General features: G+C 40.2%; 1 protein-coding gene across 2 annotated transcripts in view; it reads left to right on the forward strand.

The window, feature by feature from the left end:
* ADAMTS20 (ADAM metallopeptidase with thrombospondin type 1 motif 20) overlaps window positions 1-21475 on the forward strand; it is a 289696-nt gene extending 268221 nt beyond the window's left edge. Inside the window, exons 29-39 of one of the 2 annotated variants that reach the window (XM_040410795.1) lie at window positions 5317-5481; window positions 8304-8477; window positions 8982-9152; window positions 9408-9608; window positions 11765-11894; window positions 12274-12365; window positions 12616-12710; window positions 17680-17813; window positions 19282-19373; window positions 19470-19574; window positions 21262-21475. In XM_040410795.1, coding sequence (XP_040266729.1) covers window positions 5317-5481; window positions 8304-8477; window positions 8982-9152; window positions 9408-9608; window positions 11765-11894; window positions 12274-12365; window positions 12616-12710; window positions 17680-17813; window positions 19282-19373; window positions 19470-19574; window positions 21262-21357 — 1455 coding nt within the window. In that variant the 3' untranslated portion in view covers window positions 21358-21475. Of the gene's footprint in view, window positions 1-5316; window positions 5482-8303; window positions 8478-8981; window positions 9153-9407; window positions 9609-11764; window positions 11895-12273; window positions 12366-12615; window positions 12711-17679; window positions 17814-19281; window positions 19374-19469; window positions 19575-21261 lie in introns of those variants that run through there. The other variant, XM_040410806.1, reaches the window with a different exon arrangement.
* The last annotated feature ends 1631 nt before the right edge of the window (window positions 21476-23106 follow it).

The following is a 23106-nucleotide window of genomic DNA, read 5'->3' on the forward strand; positions in this document are numbered from 1 at the left end:
ACACCCATCCAGTTCGGGTTTTCCTTTCTACCTGAGGTGATCGCAGGTGAGGCCTGCTGTAATCAGGCTGGCATAAAGCACCTCAGAGTAGGTCAGTCTGAGAAGAGATACGCTGTGAGATACAGAGACCCAGAGCAGAGGCTCTGTGTGTGGTCTCAGCTTGCCAGGCTGAGAGACCAGGGCATTGTGACAGCCCGAAATTTGGGGAACGCCGTGACGCCGGGATTAAAGGGTCACAAGGCCGGAGTCGGGAGGACTGTTGGGCCACACTTCCCCATACAGGTACGGGACTGATTACAGCCGGAGAGGCTGGGGAACTACGGGCTGAGAAAAAGCCGTATATGGGTTCCGTGTGTGAACAGGGTTCTGTAGCTGAGTTAGGGCCACGTTAACAGGTGTAGTGACATCAGACACCCCCAGCCAACAGTCGGTGGGTTTGTCAGACACAACCCTTAGTTGGCATGGCCCAGGAGCAGGCCCTGTGCCCTCACCTATCCTCAACCTGCCTCTCTCCTTTCCTCCACTATTCGGGCAAGTAGGGATAAGGAGAGTGGTGTGGGAGCTGGTTTTTGCGAGAGGTCAGGTGCCTGACCCAGAGATGGTTGTGGAGGACATCAGTGACGTGCAGACAGTACTCGATGATGATAATATAGCTGATCGAGTTTGGGAGCTGGTTGACGAAGGGGCTTTATTTATTTATTTTTTTCTTCATATAATAATGTAATATTATAAAATCCAGTGTCTCCATAATAAATCTACAGTGTGGGGGCCCCGTGTGGCTTCTACACACTTTCAAAATAATCCTTCAGTGGAGCAATAGATGCCGGATGACCGGGACGCTGTTCATTTCTGAGACGTCCGTATAGTGCGGGGGAAATCCGAAGACCCTGTCCATCTCTGTGCGCCACAGGATGTCCTCCTTTCCATCCATGATGACTGGAGCTTGTGATGTTTTCCCTGACAAAGAGACCAGGGGCTGGTAGGTATGGTTTGAATCTTGATGAGCTTCGCTACTCTTTCGGGCTCCAAGCAATCTTGAAGCTTTGTTTTCTCATTGTCTGTAGCTACTAGAGGCCTGTTTATGCCATGCAGGTTCCCCAGAAGTATCTGGCTCGATGAGCATCCCTATACCGCACTTGCATCAATCTTGACAGGATTCATCTCCAGTTGGAGAGATATTATTTTTTTGGAATGCTTTCTCCATCGCAACCACATCATCAAATAACCAGAAGACTGGCCAATTCTCTCCTGTCTCATGCAACACTTTTTTTATTTTTATTAAAGTTATTAAATATTTTATATTAAATGAAACCAAAACTTGATTAAAATTATAAGAAACTAAACTAAAATTTGCCAATATATTATTCCAATCTTCGATGGAAATTCCCGGACAATCAATTTGCCAAGCCTTTTGTGCCGGAGAACATGTATTATTAAATCGTGCAGAGCCAAAATGGCCTCCTCATGCTGCTGTCACCTCCACACTTTGTCGTCGTGCCACTCAGTGGCCTCCTCATGCTGCTGCCACCTCCACAATCTCTTGTTGTTGTGCTACTTTGTGACCTCCTCATGCTGCTGACACCTCCACAATCTCTCGTTGTCGTGCTACTCTGTGGCCTCCTCATGCTGCTGCCACCTCCACAATCTCTTGTTGTTGTGCTACTTTGTGACCTCCTCATGCTGCTGACACCTCCACAATCTCTTGTTGTCATGCCACTCTGTGGCCTCCTCATGCTGCTGCCACCTCCACAATCTTTCGTCGTCATGCCACTCTGTGGCCTCTTCATGCTGCTGCCACCTCCACAATCTCTCGTCGTTGTGCTACTATGTGGCCTCCTCATACCGCTGCCACCTCCACAATCTCTCGTTGTCGTGCCACTCTATGGCCTCCTCATGCTTCTGCCACCTCCAGACTTTGTCATTGTGCCACTCGGAGGCCTCCTCATACTGCTTCCACCTCCAGACCCTGTCATTGGGCCACTCTGTGGTCTCCTCATGCTGCTTCCACCTCACCACTATGTCATAGGTGCACTCTGTGGATTTCTCATGCTTTTCCCACCCTCCCCACTTCATGACTGGTCCACTATTTTGGCTTTCGGCCTGGCTGACATCATCATTTATTTGAACTTTCTTCTGATCTGTCAAATTAGATGCACAACGGGTCCTGTCTGTGTTGCAGCTGTAAGGCCTGTATGGTCCCATCAGAATTGGCTTATGATTTGTAGCCAAAAGCAGGAGTGGGTACAAAACACAGAAGACATGCAAATTTTCCATTCACGTGTCATCTCTGTTTTAGATCCACTCCTGTTTTTTTATGGCATTAGCAATACTGATGGATTATTGAGCAAATGCTGACCGACTGAAGGCGTATGCTCCACAGACAGGATCAGTTTTTTGGGGGTTATTATTCTGACGGATCAGAGGAAGGGCAAATGAATCAGTGATGTCAACACAAACTTACTGCTGACACCCTCTCCACTCTACAAAAATCAAGATGGCTGCACACTGTTATATATACAAACAATAGAGCTAACAAATGGGGGTCATTCTAGATAAAAGTGGTACAATACCGACTATAAATGAGTAATAGAAGCTCTTTGCGCATATACGTGTCTGGTCCATCTACCAGGCGTGAAGGTGGCTTCCGCAGATGGGTCCCTAACACTAAATATACTGCCTCACTTTGGACTTACTTAAGCCTACAATATTCAGGGCAGTGTAGGAACCAGCTACAAACGTACTCTGCTAAGAAGTCCCAGGTAGATGGGCGTGTTCAGTCTAAAAGAGGTGTTACCCTCAATATATTGCAAGAAAATTTAGACTACAATGAATCAGTGTACCACTTTTATCTAGAATGACCCCCATTTCTTAGCTCTATTGTTTGTATATATAACGGTGTGCAGCCATCTTGTTTTTTGCTATTATGTTTGCTTCATGGATATGCACCTGTGATTCTGAAGGTTCTAGTCAAAATTTTCTTGCACCCTCTCCACTCTGTCAGTGAAGCTCTACTTGTATAAGCGTTTAATAGAACAGGTTCTGTTGCCATCTTTGTGGAATCAGCTGGCGACAATGTAAAGGGAGTGCGCTTCTTCTTGGCGCTAACATTGTCCTGTTAGGCTGAGTTCATACTTGAGTTATTTGGTCAGTTTTGGCCCCGTGGCTGCCCAAATAATTTAAGTGTGCAGTGATTCTAAGAGCGACGCCTGCCATCTGCATGTCATACGGACTCGCAGTATTATTTCACTACCAAAGCAGACTCCCTATGCGTGTTACTGCAAGGCACAGTGTTCTACACCACTATAAAGGCTCTCTGCAGCCTGCAAATTTATTCGGATCGAACCGAATGTTTCCCCAAAAATTTGGCCAACCGGCGAATCAAATTTTTTTTAAAATTTGCTCATCTCTAATAATGAATATCCCAAAGATAATCCATAACCACTAGTACAATAAAAACTAGCTAGCTATATGAGCATCTCTGAATTAAGACAACACCAGAGTGCATTCTTTTCTTCTGAATACCTTACTTATGTTTACTAGGGATTTAGAGATGTTCATATAGCTTGCTAGAACTCATTACAGTTTTGTGTTTATGGTTTATCTTTGCGTTATTCATTGACAATAGTATATGTACTGAAGTTTTTATAGTTGGTTTTATATCACTTTATGTGATTCTAATAAAGATGAAAAGCATCCTTTTGTTTAGGTGTGAGGATGCCAGGAAACTATCAAGAATCCATTACTGAGGAAGTGGCGTAGACAAGAGCTTGCACAAAAACATGACATCAGACATGTAGAATAAATAGTTTGAGAATTTTTGCAGTAAAATGTATGAATGTCACCATAGCAGTAGAAGATAACTTCAAACATGGTGAGGAATCAGGGCAAGTTTGGGAGAAAAAAACAATATCTGAAGTTTGTTTTTACATGGAAGCAGTTAAAACTCATTTTAAAGCATCATGGAATATTCTCTGGAAAATTTGTTCTTAGGAAAAAAATGCAGTGCAAAGGGTGAAATCTGCTGCAATTGCATGGCAAATACGGATCCAAATCCACATCAATGCCTTACATGCGGATTTTGTGACAGATTTAATCTGTAGTGTAAAGCTAAGCCACACATAAATCCACCCTAAGACTGAACTTTAGAGGTGTTTTCAAGAAATATGAAAAACTATGGGGGACATTTATGAAGACCAGAGATTTAGACACCAGTCTTCATCCTTCCTGCGCTGTGGGTTCATCTGCCATTGTTATATAATGGCCCCGGCCTCTACATAGCTTCCTTGGTGGCATATATTTAGACCATTTTCTACACCTAAAACAGGAGTAGAGAATGATAAATGAGTCAGGCCTGCCATTTTCCCTGCCAAGCCACTCCCCCTTTTTTTGACAGGGTGTGAGCGGCGGAAAAGGGGAAACAGTTGCAATTTGCAGTGCAAATTACCTTTGAACCACAATCTGCGAGATATCCGCCAAAAAGTGACGTATATCTCTTTGTAAATTACCCCTATCTTTGTAGTTTGTTATAAAAACATCTTTAAAATTTCCAAATAATGTCAGTAGATGTATATGTAAAATCTACATCTTCTGTATAATTTGATGTTAAATGTGTATTAAAAAAAAACTCTTTTAGAGCAGTAATGGATTCTGTGCCTAAATCCTAACAGAATCCACCAACATTCTGCCAGTTCTGAATGTGAATTTGTTTTTTTAATACTTTATTTATATGCTTAGGAAAATCCACTAGAAATAATAAATGTGCCATTACTTTCATCCGGTTTACACTGAAACACTGCAAATTAAAGTCTTGGGCAGATGGAAACTGAGGCAACCGTCCCCCAAATGAACAATGCAAAAATAAATGAATTAGACCAGCACCTTCAAACAATTGTATTCTTTTTCCTTTCTTCATAGGATTATGGATATTACTAAAGGCTCATTTACACAGACCAATAAATGTTATGATTAACTCCTTTACAAACCACTGTAGCGATAAGCTTTCAATGCAAATTATGTTAAAGCTCAATGATAAAATGATTATTCATAATTTCTCTTAATTAATTGTTCAGAGTTAGGCCAGGTTACACTTTCTGGCTGTTGTATGAGGCCAAACCCGCAGCTGGCAAATGGCTAAACAATTGTGAAGGTGGGTAAGGTGTTGGCCACATGTGGCAGACAGAACATGTAGAACCAGCATTATCAATTGGAAAATGTAAATGCCACTCATACCAACATGGAGTTGCCTTTCGCACAGCACTGTATATGGTTTTTGTCTCCATACAGATCTGAAGTATGTGTCACCCTTCTCATTTTTAGTGTTCTGTGACCTGTGGAAAGGGAACGAAAGATCGAGATGTTCACTGTATGTCAAATGGCCAACAAGTGGATGATTCAAACTGTAAACACTTGAGGAAGCCTCGCAAGCAGAAGATATGTAGGACTGGCAGGTGTCCTTCATGGAAAAGTGAAAAGTGGGAAGAGGTAAGTAATGTTCTGCCATTCATCCATTTGGTTTTTCTTAAAGGGGTTGTCATAATATAGCATTTTTTTTCTAACAGCAGGGAAATCTTTAAAATGACAAAAATACAAACCGGATTCCAAAAAAGTTGGGACACTATACAAATCGTGAATAAAAACTGAATGCAATGATGTGGAGGTGCCAACTTCTAATATTTTATTCAGAATAGAACATAAATCACGGAACAAAAGTTTAAACTGAGAAAATGTACCATTTTAAGGGAAAAATATGTTGAATCCGAATTTCATGGTGTCAACAAATCCCAAAAAAGTTGGGACAAGGCCATTTTCACCACTGTGTGGCATCTCCCCTTCTTCTTACAACACTCAACAGACGTCTGGGGACCGAGGAGACCAGTTTCTCAAGTTTAGAAATAGGAATGCTCTCCCATTCTTGTCTAATACAGGCCTCTAACTGTTCAATCGTCTTGGGCCTTCTTTGTTGCACCTTCCTCTTTATGATGCGCCAAATGTTCTCTATAGGTGAAAGATCTGAACTGCAGACTGGCCATTTCAGTACCCGGATCCTTCTCCTATGCAGCCATGATGTTGTGATTGATGCAGAATGTGGTCTGGCATTATCTTGTTGAAAAATGCAGGGTCTTCCCTGAAAGAGATGACGTCTGGATGGGAGCATATGTTGTTCTAGAACCTGAATATATTTTTCTGCATTGATAGTGCCTTTCCAGACATGCAAGCTGCCCATGCCACACGCACTCATGCAACCCCATACCATCAGAGATGCAGGCTTCTGAACTGAGCGTTGATAACAACTTGGGTTGTCCTTGTCCTCTTTGGTCCGGATGACATGGCGTCCCAGATTTCCAAAAAGAACTTCGAATCGTGACTCGTCTGACCACAGAGCAGTCTTCCATTTTGCCACACTCCATTTTAAATGATCCCTGGCCCAGTGAAAATGCCTGAGCTTGTGGATCTTGCTTAGAAATGGCTTCTTCTTTGCACTGTAGAGTTTCAGCTGGCAACGGCAGATGGCACGGTGGATTGTGTTCACTGACAATGGTTTCAGGAAGTATTCCTGAGCCCATTCTGTGATTTCCTTTACAGTAGCATTCCTGTTTGTGGTACAGTGTCGTTTAAGGGCCCGGAGATCACGGGCATCCAGTATGGTTTTACGGCCTTGACCCTTACGCACAGAGATTGTTCCAGATTCTCTGAATCCTCGGATGATGTTATGCACAGTTGATGATGATAGATGCAAAGTCTTTGCAATTTTTCGCTGGGTAACACCTTTCTGATATTGCTCCACTATCTTTCTGCGCAACATTGTGGGAATTGGTGATCCTCTACCCATCTTGGCTTCTGAGAGACACTGCCACTCTGAGAAGCTCTTTTTATACCCAATCATGTTGCCAATTGACCTAATTAGTGTTAATTGGTCTTCCAGCTCTTCGTTATGCTCAAATTTACTTTTTCCAGCCTCTTATTGCTACTTGTCCCAACTTTTTGGGGATTTGTTGACACTGTGAAATTTTTAATCAACGTATTTTTCCTTTAAAATGATACATTTACTCGGATTAAACGTTTGATCTGTCATCTACGTTCTATTACAAATAAAATATTGACATTTGCCATCTCCACATCATTGCATTCAGTTTTTATTCACAATTTGTTTAGTGTCCCAACTTTTTTGGAATCCGGTTTGTATATATATTCACCTGTTTGAATCTGCTATTGCACCAGCAACATGTGCTCAGGTGGTTTCCATTGGTTTTTGTTCACCTGTTTATTTTTCTGTAGCTGAACATGTGCCACATTTGACCTGTATTATTTTAAAACATTTCTTGCTGTTAAGAAGTGTTGTATCCTGGATGACCCCTTCAAACAAAAGAATATCAATTTTGTTTCTTAAATTACTGGAAATTATTGCTGATACATTCCCTTGGCCTGAGAATCAGCTGCAATGTCATGTTTTACCAAATCATGCAGGGCCATGATGGGAGCAAACCGGTAGAAATAGTGTTAGGAAATGGTTGTTTATACAGTTCTTAAAAAATAAATGTAAGGTAACCAAAGGTTAATGGACACATAAAATATGTTTAATTACATACAACAATAACCAAATGATGGTGACAAACCATGTGACTGTTATGAGGCCAGTAGGTTAGCAGGACATGGCGCTGAGAAGTTGACCTATATCCACTGATGACATCAGTAATATTAAATTTCCTGGATGGTCACTGCTGCAGCCTAACCATGCACAATGATGCAGAAGCTCAAAGTACTCTACTAGACAGTTAATTTTTCTAATAATATAGGTGAGTTTTTATAGGACCACCTCTTTAAGAAGACTAACCCCTTATCCACACCAGAATTCCTTTGACAGCTTTTCAGTTCCGTCACATATTATGCGTCTTCTGAACTGACATGTAATTTAAGAAGACCATTCCCCTAGAACACCACATTTCAATGCAATTTAAGTTGGTTGCCTCAAAGAGATTTCACTTTACTCTTATGTACTACACGTATTCACATGTACACTGTAAACAGATAACAGCAGTACATTTGTAAGTCTAATTGCAGTATAAGTCAAGGTTTATAGTATTGAGAGTCCAAAAACTCAAGAATGGATTCCTAGAGAAACAATTATGAAGGTCTTCTAAAAGTGAAAATTCATTTGATTCTAAAAATGTCACCTTATAATCCAGCACCTACCACTAAATGCTATTTTACTCTATGGACATGTATCACACTTATTTTATAACTGTGTTTTATTGAATAATATAAAAAAAAATGAACCCATTGGGATTCTCTTTTATCTTCTTTAGTGTTCTGCAACTTGTGGAGCAGGAATCCAGTATAGACAGGTGTATTGTAGGACAAAAGGACATGGTCGAGTAGATGCAAAATTCTGCAGTGCTGCTGCTCGCCCAGACAGTCACAAATATTGCACTTTACCTGACTGCATACAGTACCTATGGATTACAGATGAATGGCCTGCTGTAAGTATTGATGCTAAGTAATGAAATGTATCTGTAGTGTTTTTAATTTTCTTAATAATGGTGTGGTCATCATAAAATTACGGGGCCATTTATGATTAGACATACTCCATTTTTGGGCGTATATCTGTCTAAGATTCGGTGGGAAAGGGGATTTGCGACCGAATCTGTGACTTCTTCCACAGGGAAGAGGGTTAACCAGCAGACCTGTCTCATTTATCATTTTCTACTCCAATTAAAGCTGTTCGGCCCGGGTGTGGATGCGCCTAAGTAATGCAGAGGCCGGCGCTTCTATTTAACTTAGACGCATCAAGCGCCAGTGCATATGTATTAAGATCAGCGTCTAAAACACTGGTCTTAATGACCCCATGACCCCATTAGTTTTTACATCAAACATTTATCCAAGTTCTGAGATTACTACTTAAATACTGTCAACCAAAATTCACTTTAGATATTACATATCTGTTTGTATAAACTATGTGCTTATAATAACACTGTATGCATAAGTGTTCCACAGATTGTAATCAAGAAGAGACAAGGAGGAAAATAAAGTGTATGGATATTCAAGGCAGATCTGTGAATGAATCTTATTGTGACTCAGCTACTAAGCCACCTGCCACTAAGAAGTGCATAAATTCTGCATGCAGGAATATTGTGGTGACTGAAGACTCCTCTCAGGTATTGTCTTTTAGCCAATAAACAACTCGAAGGCAGACAATGGCAGCTATTTGGACCAAAATCAATAAATTGGCTGCAGCATATTTCGGTGTCAGCGCATTATGGGTGTGCAGTATATACATTACATTCCTAATTGTAACATATATTTTGGTACTAGCTGCAGTAGTAGTAGTAGTAGTACTAGTAGTAGTAGAGATACTGATAATGTAACTAAAAAGCAGCTGTACATTAAAGTATTTCTTTATTCTGTTGTAGTGTCCTAGAAGTTGTTGGCTTGGCTACAAGCAAAGACTAACGAATTGCAGAAAAGTGCTCTCAAGGAACAATCAGTATATAGATGGCTTACGGACTGCCAGTTACAAGAGCTGTCCTGTACGGCAGTATTCATTTGATTGGAAATGCAATGGACAACGTTGTGTCCAAACGCTTGTTTGGAAAGTTGGAAAATGGAGCAAGGTTTGGTATAAAATTTGAGTTTATATTTCAAAAATATGTCTGTGAAATTTAGAAATATTCATGTATCTGGCACATCATAATCACATAATATAAGAAATTATTAGCCTCTTAAGAACGCAGCTATTTTGGACCTTGAGGAAACAGCAATTTGTTATTTTCTTCTTCTTCTACTGCATTTCAAGGGCCATAACTTATTTATAATTTAATAATAATTTTGTGTCAGTTTAAAAGGAAACTGTCACTGGTTTTATACTGACCTATCTAAGGGCAGCATAAACTGGTGACACAGACCCAGATTCAAACCTTGGATCACTGACATTTTTTGTTCCAGTTGTCGTCTTATAATTCCTGGTGAGAGCTCCTGCATAAACCAAGCGCACGACTACAGATATTGTTTAGCTGCAGCTGCCCAAGCCCTTATGCAGATTATTGACAGTTCTCATTATATACTGTTTATTCAAGGAAAGCTGCCAATTAGGGCCAGGGGTGCGAGGAAAGCAGAGAGCTCATGAATATCAGAACTCCCAAGCTCGTGCACTGTATTGAGCAGATTCAGGTGCCCAGTTCACACTGGAGCTGTTCAGTAGAGATTTTAAGAAAATGAATGGGTCAAAACAAAAAGAACAACATCTGAGCAGTTAGACAGAGTAAGGGCATTTCCTAGGAAATTCAATTGCAGGGTGTCGTGTAGCTGACATGGCAGCAAAGGGGGTTTTGAAGGTCCCAGGCCTTCCATGTCCCGCCCACTATTATATCCTGACTTTGGCTGTCTTCTCAACATGGTAGGTCTATAGCCTGGAGGTAAATGTTCTGCTTTCCATATAGAGGGTCTCAGGTGCAAATCCAAAAAGTGACTTGTAAATCTTCAGTTATTTTTTTTCTTCCTCATTTAACCTACAATAAATAAGTTGATTAAATTAATTTGATAAGTTGATAAATTAAAATCTTAATAAAAATTTCCTAATACAAGTAATGCTGTTGCTGCTAGGCTGTAAGTGGTGTATATGATATCATGAAACAGCTCTAGAATGAATTTTACTTATTTCCTGATACTCATACATAATACTCCGCTTATCTAGTTTAAAGAGGACCTTTCACTAGATTAAAAAATCAAAACTAAGTATACAGACATGTAGAGCGGCGCCCAGGAATCCCCCTGCACTTACTGTTATCCCTGGGCGCCGCTCCGTTCGCCCGGTATAGCCTCCGGTATCTTCACATGTTAGGCTCCACCCAGGGGAACTTGCCGGCGTCTCTTTCTCCCATGCTGTAGCGCTGGCCAATCGCAGCACTCAGCTCATAGCCTGAGAGAAAAAAAAAACTCTCAGGCTATGAGCTAAGCGCTGCGATTGGCCAGCGCTACAGCATGGGAGAAAGAGACGCCGGCAGGTTCCCCTGGGTGGAGCCTAACATGTGAAGATACCGGAGGCTATACCGGGCGAACGGAGCGGCGCCCAGGTATAACAGTAAGTGCAGGGAGATCCCTGGGCGCCGCTCTACATGTCTGTATACTTAGTTTAGATTTTTTAATCTAGTGAAAGGTCCTCTTTAAGATCTGTTTCTTGTTTTAAAAGCAAAGTTTGAGCCAGAACTGAGTGTCAAAGATATCAGAAGCAGGATCACATCTGCTGCTTCTGCCCTTACCTTGCTTGATGTCTAGACCTGTAAATCAAGGAAAGGGTGCAGAGCACAGGGGTATTACAAACTCAGTGCTCCCAGGACTCAGTCTGGCTCCCGGGGCTTGAACATGCTCATTTGCACATGAATAAAAATGCAGATATCTCTTCAGTAGTGTTGAGCGAACTTGTGTTTTAAGTTCGGCGTCTAAAGTTCGGGTTCGGGTTATCAAAGAATCTCGTTATGGATTCCGCTCCACGGACCATAACTTGGTCCGTGGTAGCGGAATCCATAACGCGATTCTTCGATAACCCGAACTTTAGACGCCGAACTTAAGTTCGCTCAACACTACTCTTCAGCAGTTTAATGTACAGTCAAAAGAAAGGTATCGTTTTAATCAGCACGATCAACTCTGCCAAGCAGTATGCCAGGCTTAATAGGATTGATCGTGCTGACAGACGCTCAATACCAGAAATTCATTCTTCAAACTTCAAATGCTTCTTGAATATGCAGTTAATGCTACTATCTACACTTTTCAGTGTTCCGCAACATGTGGTCTTGGCTTCATGGAAAGAAAAGTAGTATGTATGACTGAACACAATCTTTCAAGTGACCTGTGTCCATCACATGTGAAACCCCGAGCTAGGAAATCATGTTTGTCAAAATACTGTAAGTGCTATTGCTTTCGTTAGTATTTATGAGGAACATACCTTATGTGGTTTATCAATATCTTTATTATTATTATAATTTATTATAATTAATTTTTATTTGGATGATCTTTAGTACTTATATTCTTTTATTAATGCCAATTTACGCACATCTACTTTACTTTTAGCTCCTGCACAGGAGTACTGGTAGCTAACCCTTAAAAACAATGTATACAGATTATTGTGTTATTGTGCCTGCTACAAATGTGTATATTGCAATAAATAAAAAAAAATCTGTTACTTTGTGGTCTTTATCAGAGACATAAGCAAAATTTGACTTGTATGTGACATCTTGCTAGCTAGAAGACAGAATAATCTCCCTATTATGGTATTATTCATAGGTGACTATAAGAGCTGCAATGAACTACGCTTGCTGAATAACACCCACGTAGATGGTGAATATTTATTGAAAATTACAAACAGAAAAGTAAAGGTAGGTTTACAGGGGTTATGCAGTGTCAAGCTATTGATGATCTATTCTCAGGATAGGTCATCAATATAAGAAGGGCGGAAGGGGTGCTGTGAATCCTGTACACCATATTCCTTGTAGCAAGAGTTGCACCTTCCTTTTCTCCTGAGGATAGGTCATCAATATCCTGGCACTGCAGAAGCCCCTTTAATGGGAATCACACATATTTAAGCTTTTATTTGCTACGTTGTCTTATGATCTTCATTTCTTTCAGATTTACTGTTCAGGAATGCAGACAGATAATCCAAAAGAATACATAACACTGGTTAAAGGTGAAGGGGATAACTTTTCAGAAGTATTTGGATATAGGTATTTAAGAGTTTCTTGATCTGCAGGTTGGGTAGTAAGTACTAATCTTAGTGGAGACATATCTAGATATTTTTGGGTTCATTCAGCTATATGAATCAATATATTTATGTAAAGAAAGTGTACAAAAAATACAAAAAGTGAATGATCTGGTATGGCTGGACACGACATGTTCAATACCTGTGGGGAGATAACGACCCTAAAGTTGCATTTAGTGTTTTTACACTAGTCTCCTGGATAATATACCAGGCTGATAGATTTTAAAATGTTTTAAAATTTAAGGCACACTTTCATCGGATTATTATTTTTTTTACTTAATTTTTGGCTTTCTTTTTCCATTTCTCCATGATTATGCCATTGGACATTGAATACAAACATCCTTCTGTAGTAGTCAGTACAGAAATAAAACAAAAAATTATATGTAGATAGGTAACCCATTATCAGTTTACTGTGCTGTGAGGGAAAGATCATAGGTGTACAATTAGTATAACAGCTCTATTGCTCTCTTGATAGGGATGGATAAAGAGCATTTAACTTATTGAGTCACATATGGAGAAAGTCCAAACAAAGGCGAAAGTTAAGAGCCAGGGCAGGAAGTAAAATACTGTACATAGCGTGACTTAAAAAAATTATATCCAGAGAACCCCCCACCCATTTCTCATTTTTTTTAAAAATCAATATAATATTCACATGTAGGATGTTAATATATGATAAACAATTTTTCAAGGTAATATCCCTTTGAACTGGCCCATTGGAGTTCTGTGGATAGAGGATAGCTGTATTACTATCACTGTCAGAATGATAGCTGCTTTTTCTTTTGGTTTTGCACTCTGGTTCTCTGAGGTTTAGGACATGGAAAGGGAAGGTCCTGATGGCGAAGCCTCTTCAATCTTTAACCCCTTATGGACGAAGCCAATTTTTATTTTTGCATTTTCGTCTTTTCTTCCCTACCGTCCAAGAGCCATATCTTTTTAAATTTTCCATTCACATAACCATATGAGGGCTTATTTTTGCGGGACAAGTTGCATTTTAATGGTACCATTTACTTTATCATAACTTGTATTGTAAAATGTGAAAAAAATATATTGGTTAGGTGAAATAAAAAAGAACACACACACAAAATTCCACCATGGTTTTTAGGATTTATGTTTACGGCTTTTACTGTGAGCTACAAATGATACGACGACCTTATTCTGTGGATCAGTATAATTATGGCGACACCACATTTATATAGTTTCCCATAGGCTATTGCAGCCTTCACAAGGCATTTTCAATGCGGGTGCGCCGATCGGGGACAGAGCACTCATTTTGATTTAGTGCAGCAGCCACTTCACTCCCAGTACTGATAGGAGCCATAGTGGCCAAACCCTACTGATCTTAAAGTCTGTTATTATTTTATAAAAGGGGAATAACCCTCTCAGTCGTGAAGCTTGTTTTACAATGGTGTTGTACAGTTATAAAACCTTGATACATTGAGAACATTACTAGTGTTACATGGATACTTATGCATTCTAACTTCATATTTGGTACAGCCATTAACCCCTTAAAGGGTTTCTACCACTTCGTTTTCACATAATTAGCTTTCAGACACTAGCGATCCGCTAGTGTCTGCTCTACCAAACAATCCTAATATAATAGGTTTTGGTGCAGCCGTTTCGCAAAAAAAAGAACTTATATTGATATGCTAATGAACCTCTAGGTGCTATGGGGGCGTCATTAGCACCTAGAGGCTCGGTCTACCTTCACAAAATGCCGCCGCCCAGCGCGTCCCTCCAGCCCGCCCATCTCCTCCGGAATGCGATCCTCCCTGTGAGCCAGCGGACGAATTCTCGCACATGCGCCGTGCGCGTCTGTATTCAGCGCATGCGCAGTGAATGTCTGACCGCTTCCCTGCTCAGACATCTCCACTGCGCCTGCGCTGATGACGTCATAGTGCTCCGAGGAACAGGCGCAGTGGAGATGTCTGTGCAGAAAGCGGTCAGGCATTCACTCCGCATGCGCTGAATACAGACGCGCAGGGCGCATGCGCGAGAATTCGTCCGCTGGCTCACAGGGAGGATCGCATTCCGGAGGAGATGGGCGGGCTGGAGGGATGTGCTGGGCGGCGGCATTTTGTGAAGGTAGACCGAGCCTCTAGGTGCTAATGACGCCCCCATAGCACCTAGAGGCTCATTAGCATATCAATATAAGTTCTTTTTTTAGCGAAACGGCTGCACCAAAACCTATTATATTAGGATTGTTTGGTAGAGCAGACACTAGCGGATCGCTAGTGTCTGAAAGCTAATTATGTGAAAACAAAGTGGTAGAAACCCTTTAAGAACTCAGCCCTATTTCACCTTAAGGACTTGGCCATTTTTTGCAAATCTGACCAGTGTCACTTTAAGTACTGATAACTTTAAAACACTTTGACTTATCCAGGCCATTCTGAGATTGTTTTTTCATCACATATTGTACTTCATGACACTGGTAAAATGAAGTAAAAAAAAAAAAACATTTTTATTTATAAAAAAATACCAAATTTACCAAAAATGAAGTAAAAAATTGCAAATCTCCAAGTTTCAATTTCTCTACATCTATAATACATAGTAATAGCTCCAAAAATAGTTATTACTGTACATTCCCCATATGTCTACTTCATGTTTGGATCATTTTGGGAAAGATATTTTATTTTTTGGGGATGTTACAAGGCTTAGAAGTTTAGAAGCAAATCTTGAAATTTTTCAGGAATTTTCAAAAACCCAATTTTTAGGGACCAGTTCAGGTCTGAAGTCACTTTGCGTGGCTTACATAATAGAAACCACCCAAAAATGACCCCATTCTATAAACTACACCCCTCAAGGTATTCAAAACTGATTTTACAAACTTTGTTAACCCTTTAGGTGTTCCACAAGAATTAATGGAAAATAGAAATACAATTTCAAAATTTCACTTTTTTGCCAGATTTTCCATATTAATAATTTTTTTCCAGTTACAAAGCAAGGGTTAACAGCCAAACCAAAATCACTATTTATGGCCCTGATTCTGTAATTTACAGAAACACCCCATATGTGGTCATAAACCGCTGTACGGGCACACGGCAGGACGCGGAAGGAAAGGAATGCCATACGGTTTTTGGAAGGCAGGTTTTGCTGGACTGTTTTTTTTTACACCATGTCCCATTTGAAGCCCCCTGATGCACCCCTAGAGTAGAAACTCCATAAAAGTGACCCCATCTAAGAAACTACACCCCTTAAAGGTATTCAAAACTGATTTTTCAAACTTTGTTAACCCTTTAGGTGTTACACAAGAATTAATGGAAAATAGAGATACAATTTCAAAATTTCACTTTTTTGGCAGATTTTCCATTTTAATAAAAAAAATTCCGGTTACAAAGCAAGGGTTAACAGCCAAACCAAACTCAATATTTATGGCCCTGATTCTGTAGTTTACAGAAACACCCCATATGTGGTCGTAAACCGCTGTACGGGCACACGGCAGGGCGCAGAAGGAAAGGAATGCCATACGGTTTTTGGAAGGCAGATTTTGCTGGACTGGTTTTTTTGACACCATGTCCCATTTGAAGCCCACTTGATGCACCCCTAGAGTAGAAACTCCAAAAAAGTGGCCCCATTTTAGAAACTACGGGATAGGGTGGCAGTATTGTTGGTACTAGTTTAGGGTACATATGATTTTTGTTTGCTCTATATTACATTTTTTGTGAGGCAAGATAACAAGAAATAGCTGTTTTGGCACCGTTTTTATTTTTTGTTATTTACAACATTCATCTGACAGGTTAGATCATGTGATATTTTTATAGACCAGGTTGTCACGGATGCGGCGATACCTAATATGTATACTTTTTTTTATTTATGTAAGTTTTACACAATGATTTAATTTTTGAAGCAAAAAAAATCATGTTTTAGTGTTTCCATAGTCTGAGAGCCATAATTTTTTCAGTTTTTGGGCGATTACCTTGGGTAGGGTATGATTTTTGCGGGATGAGATGACGGTTTTATTGGCACTATTTTGGGGTGCGTGTGACTTTTTGATCGCTTGCTATTACACTTTTTGTGATGTAAGGTGACAAAAAATTGTTTATTTAGCACAGTTATTTATTTTAAATTTTTTACGGTGTTCATCTGAGGGGTTAGTTCATATGATATTTTTATAGAGCCGGTCGATACGGACGCGGCGATACCTAATATGTATACTTTTTTTCCCTCCCTAATTTTTACCAATTTTTTTTAACTTTATTTGGGGAAAATTACGTTTTTGTTTATTTTTACTTGAAACTTTAATTTTTTTGGGGAAAACTTTATTTTTTCAACTTTTTTTTTTCACTTTTTTTTTTGTCCCACTTTGGGACTTGAACTTTGGGGGGTCTAATCCTTTACAATGCATTCCAATACTTCTGTATTGGAATGCATTGGCTGTATGAGTAATACTGTGTGTATTACTCATACAGCTTCCGGGGCCTGTGAGATCCAGGGGGCTGGATGTCACAGGCTCTTCAACGGAAGGCAGCGCGATGCCTTCCTTAGACATCGCGCTGCCTTCCATGCCATCGGGTCGGGTCACCCCTACAGCCGCATGGGGACCCGATGGCACCGCCCCATCGACGCCGTAACCGCAGGTAAAGCCGCAAACCGCAGGTCTGAATTGACCTGCAGTTTGCGGCGATCGCCGATACGGGGAGGTCACATGAACTCCCCCGGCATTGTGACAGGATGCCCGCTGAATCATTTCAGCGGGCATCCTGTCCCGATTAACCCCCGCCGCAATCGCGGTTTAAACCCATGACGTACCGGTACGTCATGGGTCCTTTAAGGACTCGGGAAACATGCCGTACCGCTACGTCATGCGTCCCTAAGGGGTTAAACTACATATTGGAAATCGAGAGTAAATAACCACATCCTGCTGTACTTGATAATTAGTATGGTTGGGTGGAAAGTCTTTTGAGTCTGATTATCTTTACTCTTATATATTTTTATAGGCTGCGAAATCCATATGAGTGTCCATTCAATGGCAGCAGAAGGCAAAACTGTGCATGCAAAAATGACTATCTTGCAGCTGGACTAACTGTCTTCAACAAAATAAGGCTTGATATAATCTCAATGCAAATAAAAAGTAAGTTTCTACAAATATGCTTATATATGTAGGAAAATGTGTGGCCTACACCAGTAAACCATCGACTCTCATTTTTCCTTCGAATAAAATATTTAACAAGCCATAACTGAATTAGGCTACTTTCACACTTGCGTTGTTGTTTTCTGGTATTGAGAATCGGCAGAGGATCTCAATACTGGAAAAAAAAACTTTTCCGTTTGGTCCTCATGCATTCGTAATGGAAAGAGATCTGTTCAGGATGTCTTCCGTTCTGGCAGCATTCCATTTTGTGACTGGACACAAAACCCCTGCAAGAAATGGAAAACAACTGAAAACAATGTAAGTCAATGGTGACGGATCTGTTTTTTTAAGGAGCCTAACAAACAGGATTCATCACCCCTTGACTTTCAATGTATTTAGTAGTGATGAGCGGCATAGGCAATATTAGTTTTCGCGATATTTCACGAATTTTTTGCATACTATTCACAATAAATTCACGAATTCTAGAATTTGTGATCTCCAGTCATTATTTTTGGTGATTGCGTAAATCGGCACTAATGATGCGCATATTTTTTGTGCAATACATGCAACTTCACATTTTATCAGGTCTGAGTAGATATTACTGATTGGTGCACTAAGTATTGTTGTGACATCACAGCACAATGTCTGTAGCATGTACTGTATGTATGGACAGCAGAGAAAGAGTAATTCCTATCACACTACCTAACATCCTGCACTGTAACCTATCAGCTACACTATATCAGGATATAACCTACACTGACTATCTCCCACTAACTATCTATATTATATATACGAGCTAACTAACTAACTAACTAACTAACTAACTATCTAATGTAATTGGATAAGGAATAGGATCCAGATGAAAGCACAGAGCACAGCAATGTCACTGCTCTCTCTCTCAGAACTCCATATAACTACAGAAAATGGCTGCTCGTGAGTTTCTTATATAGTAAAGGGGTAGGAAACTTTCCTATTGGTTGCTAGGGATGTTGCTAAGCTCTGACAAAGACATTGCAGCCTTCAAGAAGGCCCACAAGCAAGAAGGGAGGTTACTGATGAAAAAAAAATCTAGAATATAGTCGCGATTACGAATATATAGCATTATATTCTACATCGTTGCGAATTCTCGATATTCGCGATAAAAATTTGCGATTAAAATATTCGCGATCAACACTCATATTTAGTGCTGGATCCGTTTTTTTTTCCGTTTTGATTTTACATAACCGCATCCTAATGGAATAGATGCATCCTGATGTGCAAAATCAAAACAGATCCGTTTAATTCCAGTATTAAGATCCTCTGCAGGATCTCAATACCGGAATTACCAGCGCAAGTGTGAAAGCAGCCTTAGGGAATGCATGTGCATAAACATTACTGACATCAGGTCTAAATTCAAGCCAGGTCCTGCTTTTAAATACATTGACAGATCATATGGTTATCTGAATAAATGTCTTGAATATTTTTTTAGCTACAGATCTTATCTATGCTCACACGCTGCTTGGAAGAGCAGTTCCATTTGCCACAGCAGGCGACTGTTACAGCGCTGCCAAGTGTCCACAGGTAAATATATCTCTATCTGGCATGATTGGACTACTATAATCATAATGGAATTATTTGCTGCATGTAAATTGTCAAAACTTTCTTTTTCTGTCATAGGGGCAGTTCAGTATCAATCTTTCGGGCACCGGTTTTCAAGTATCAGACACTGCCAAATGGATTGCTCAGGGGAATTATGCAAGTGTCAGTATTCACAGATCACAGGTATGATATATTGTGTCATGAAGAACATAAATTTCACCTGGTCACTCTTATTGTAAATACATACATATGCATAAGTACAATTTTTACAAATCTGTTACTGATTTCAGTTCTGGAAATACTTGACATGCAAAATTTTATCAGGAAGATCCTAGTTGTGATATTATGATTTCTGCCAATATTACTGTAATATTATTCACTCTTTATGGCATGCCAATGTCACAGCACTGACATAAATACCAGAATTTTGGAATTAAAAGTGAATCCAGATAAGGTTTTTACAGATACATAAAATGTATGTTGAACATAAATTAAATAGTGTATGTAAAACACATCAGGAACCAATATCAGCAGGTTTAGTTTTCACCACATTCTCTGTTCTAGACTCAGCCTCATATGTCCTCCCACCCTTTGCCTGAAACATGGTCTCTTCTGTTTCTTTGGGTCCCTAATATGCCAAACCTTATGTTTCCATATTTGTGTGTGATATTAATTTTAAACCACAAGCTTTCTGTATTACATTTATATTTTTTTCTAAAATGATTCACTTAGCCACTCCTCAAATAATTTCACTTCACAATACATGTTTCAGGAGGTTGCACTAGCCTTATATTAGCAGTGCTAAACCAATAATTTGATCTCTGATCATTTTTATTTCCAATAATTGTACTACTTTTATGGAACAAACAGCTTTTTAGGGTGTCATAAATGATAAAGCCAGGTTAATGGTTGTGTAGGACATTCTAAAGAAGTATTGTCATCTACATTTTCCTTGTACCTCAGATGACCAAGGTCAAAGTTCTCCTGCAGAAAAGTCTGTAGACACTCTTAGTTGCTCGGGATACTGAAATCAGAGTGGTTAGAGTAATTACAACAATTACAAAGGCCTCATGCACACAACCGTTGTTGTGTTCCGTTCCGCAAGATGGGGTTCAGTTGTTCCGTGATCCGTTTACATTTTTGTTTCCGTGTGTCTTCCTTTATTTTTGGAGGAACACCAGACATAAAGGAAGGTAAAAAAAGTCTAAGACAGGTTTGCCATGCAAATGATAGGAATAAAACGGACGCGTGAACGTGGATGAAAATCTTGTGTGCCTCCGCGTTTTTTTGCGGTCCCATTGACTTGAATAGGTCCGCAAACCGTTTTCCGCGGACAAGAACCACGGATCACGGGCAAACGGTGCACTATCCGCATTTTCAATGGCTCCATAGAAATAAATAGGTCCGCACCTGAAACACTAAAATCAGCGGAACGGACGCGAAGCAAACAACGGTCGTGTGCATGAGGCCAAAAAGTGAGATTTTAGTTGTTTTTTTAAACTGTACAAAGTTTTCCCCATTTCTGTCCAGTTCTTAACTCTAAAAATGCACATCTCATCTACTGTAATTAGAGCAGCAAATAGATTACACGCTTCTGAGCTTTTTAACGTTTGTGGTGCTAGTTTACAAATAACCGATTATTTCTTATGAATGAAATGTCATGTCCTTTCAATGATGACAGTAGATATTACAGTTAATTTAATATGAAACATAAATGGGGAATTATTCAGAATGATTATCTCTGGGTCTATGGGGACTTTAGAATTGCTACAATATGAGAACCATACCAGTTTTACTTCCTCAACATTAAACTTGTAAATTGTGCTGTGGTTTACCATATGAATGGTTGTTGATCATGTCTTTCCCTTAGGATGGAGCTAAAATATATGGAAGATGTGGAGGTTATTGCGGAAAATGTGTTCCCCATTCAACTTTTGGTCTCCAGATTCAAGTGCATGACCGTTAAAGGACACCTTATTTACATGAAAATGATTGCCTTTTTTCCTTTTTTTTTTCTAATGACATGTTGTCCTTAAAGAGGACCTTTCATGGGTCCAGACATTATAAACTAAGTATCAGGATATCTCGGGCATAGTGCAGGGATCTAACTGCACTTACAATTTTTTCTGGGTGCCGCTCCCCGTTGTATTTTCCCGCCTGGTATGCTAATTTTAGCATTGGCACAGGGAGGAGGAGACTGCCCTGTTTCTCAATGGGCGTCTCCTTCTCCCTGGCTGTAGCGCTGTTCAATCGCAGCGGAGAGCGTCACAGCCAGGGAGAAGGTGAGTTTTTTTTTTTCTCCCTGGCTGTGATGCTCTTTGCTGCGATTGGACAGCGCTACAGACAGGGAGAAGGAGATGCCCCATAAGAAAAAGGGCAGTCTCCTCCTCCCTGTACCAATGCTAAAATTAGCATACCAGACGGGAAAGGATAACGGGGGCCACAGCGGGCTAACGGAGCCGCGCCCAGAAAAAAATTGTAAGTGCAGTTAAATCCCTGCACTATGCCCTACATATCCTGATACTTAGTTTATAATGTCTGGACCCATGAAAGGTCCTCTTTAAGGGGTATCCTCCACCAGTTTTATGGTGTCCTAACTGTGGGCAGCATAAACTAGTGACAGACCCCCTTTTCAAAACAGTGGGATATTTTCTTCATGAATATCAGGATTAGAGATGAGATGATCATCTTATCAAGAAGAGTTCTTTCCCCGTGACAGGTTGTTCCTGAAGCTCATGACACTTCGCCCGCCACCCGATTGACAGGGATGAACTTCCTGGCCAGCACTCACAATCTGGCACCTGTGGCACTGCTCAGAGTTTCGGCGCAAGCACGGAGACTCATCTGTTACTGGAGCAGCTACTGTTCATGCTCTGCTACCCTGAAGTGTAGCACCGTGTGCACAGTAGCTGTTCCACTACTGGAAGCAGAGCCTCTATACTTGCAGCGCTACTCGGAGCAGCAGTACAAGTGCAAGATTGTCAGGGCTCTCCAAGATGTTTGGCCCTGTCAATAAAGCGGCAGGGGAAGTATCATCAGCTTTGGCGACAACCCATCATGGGTGCAGAACTCTGCTTGATAAGATAATTCACTCATCTTTAGTCCTGATATTCATGAGCTCACAGCCCACCTGCCTTTGATCCAGAAGCTTATGAATATCAGACTCATTGGCATACGCTGGAGGTGTTTGGACTTAGGCATTAGGGCAGCTTAAACTGGTGACAGGTTCCCTTTAACATGTGCAAAAGGTAGATATTCTTATTTAGCCAATAAAATTGGCAGGCGTCAGTCTCAAAAATTTCAAGGATAGATTATGAGAAATTATGTAAATGCACTAAATTCACTTTAAAGGGAACCTGTCACCTCAATTTTTGACTATTATCTACAGTAATACATGTGTAGTACAGCAGATATGGAATCTAAATCATAATCTTTATTATCAAAGCTGCACTGAGATACACAGTCTAGACTGCTGTGCTGTTCTAACATAATGGAGAGGACTCCTGTGCACATGTATTTCAGTGCAGCTCTGAGCACTGACAGTGTAGGGAATGAGAGGCAGTAGGATAATAAAAAATGTACTCCATATCTGCAGTACTACTTATGTATTACTGTAGATACTGGTCCAAAATCAGGGTAACAGATTTCCTATAATGGAGGCTATAACATGTATAATTCTTTTTAATTTCAAAGTATATTTATAGTAATCAGGAAA

Source organism: Bufo bufo, chromosome 1 (genome assembly GCF_905171765.1).
Source record: "Bufo bufo chromosome 1, aBufBuf1.1, whole genome shotgun sequence".
In the NCBI taxonomy this organism is placed as follows: Eukaryota; Metazoa; Chordata; class Amphibia; order Anura; family Bufonidae; genus Bufo; species Bufo bufo.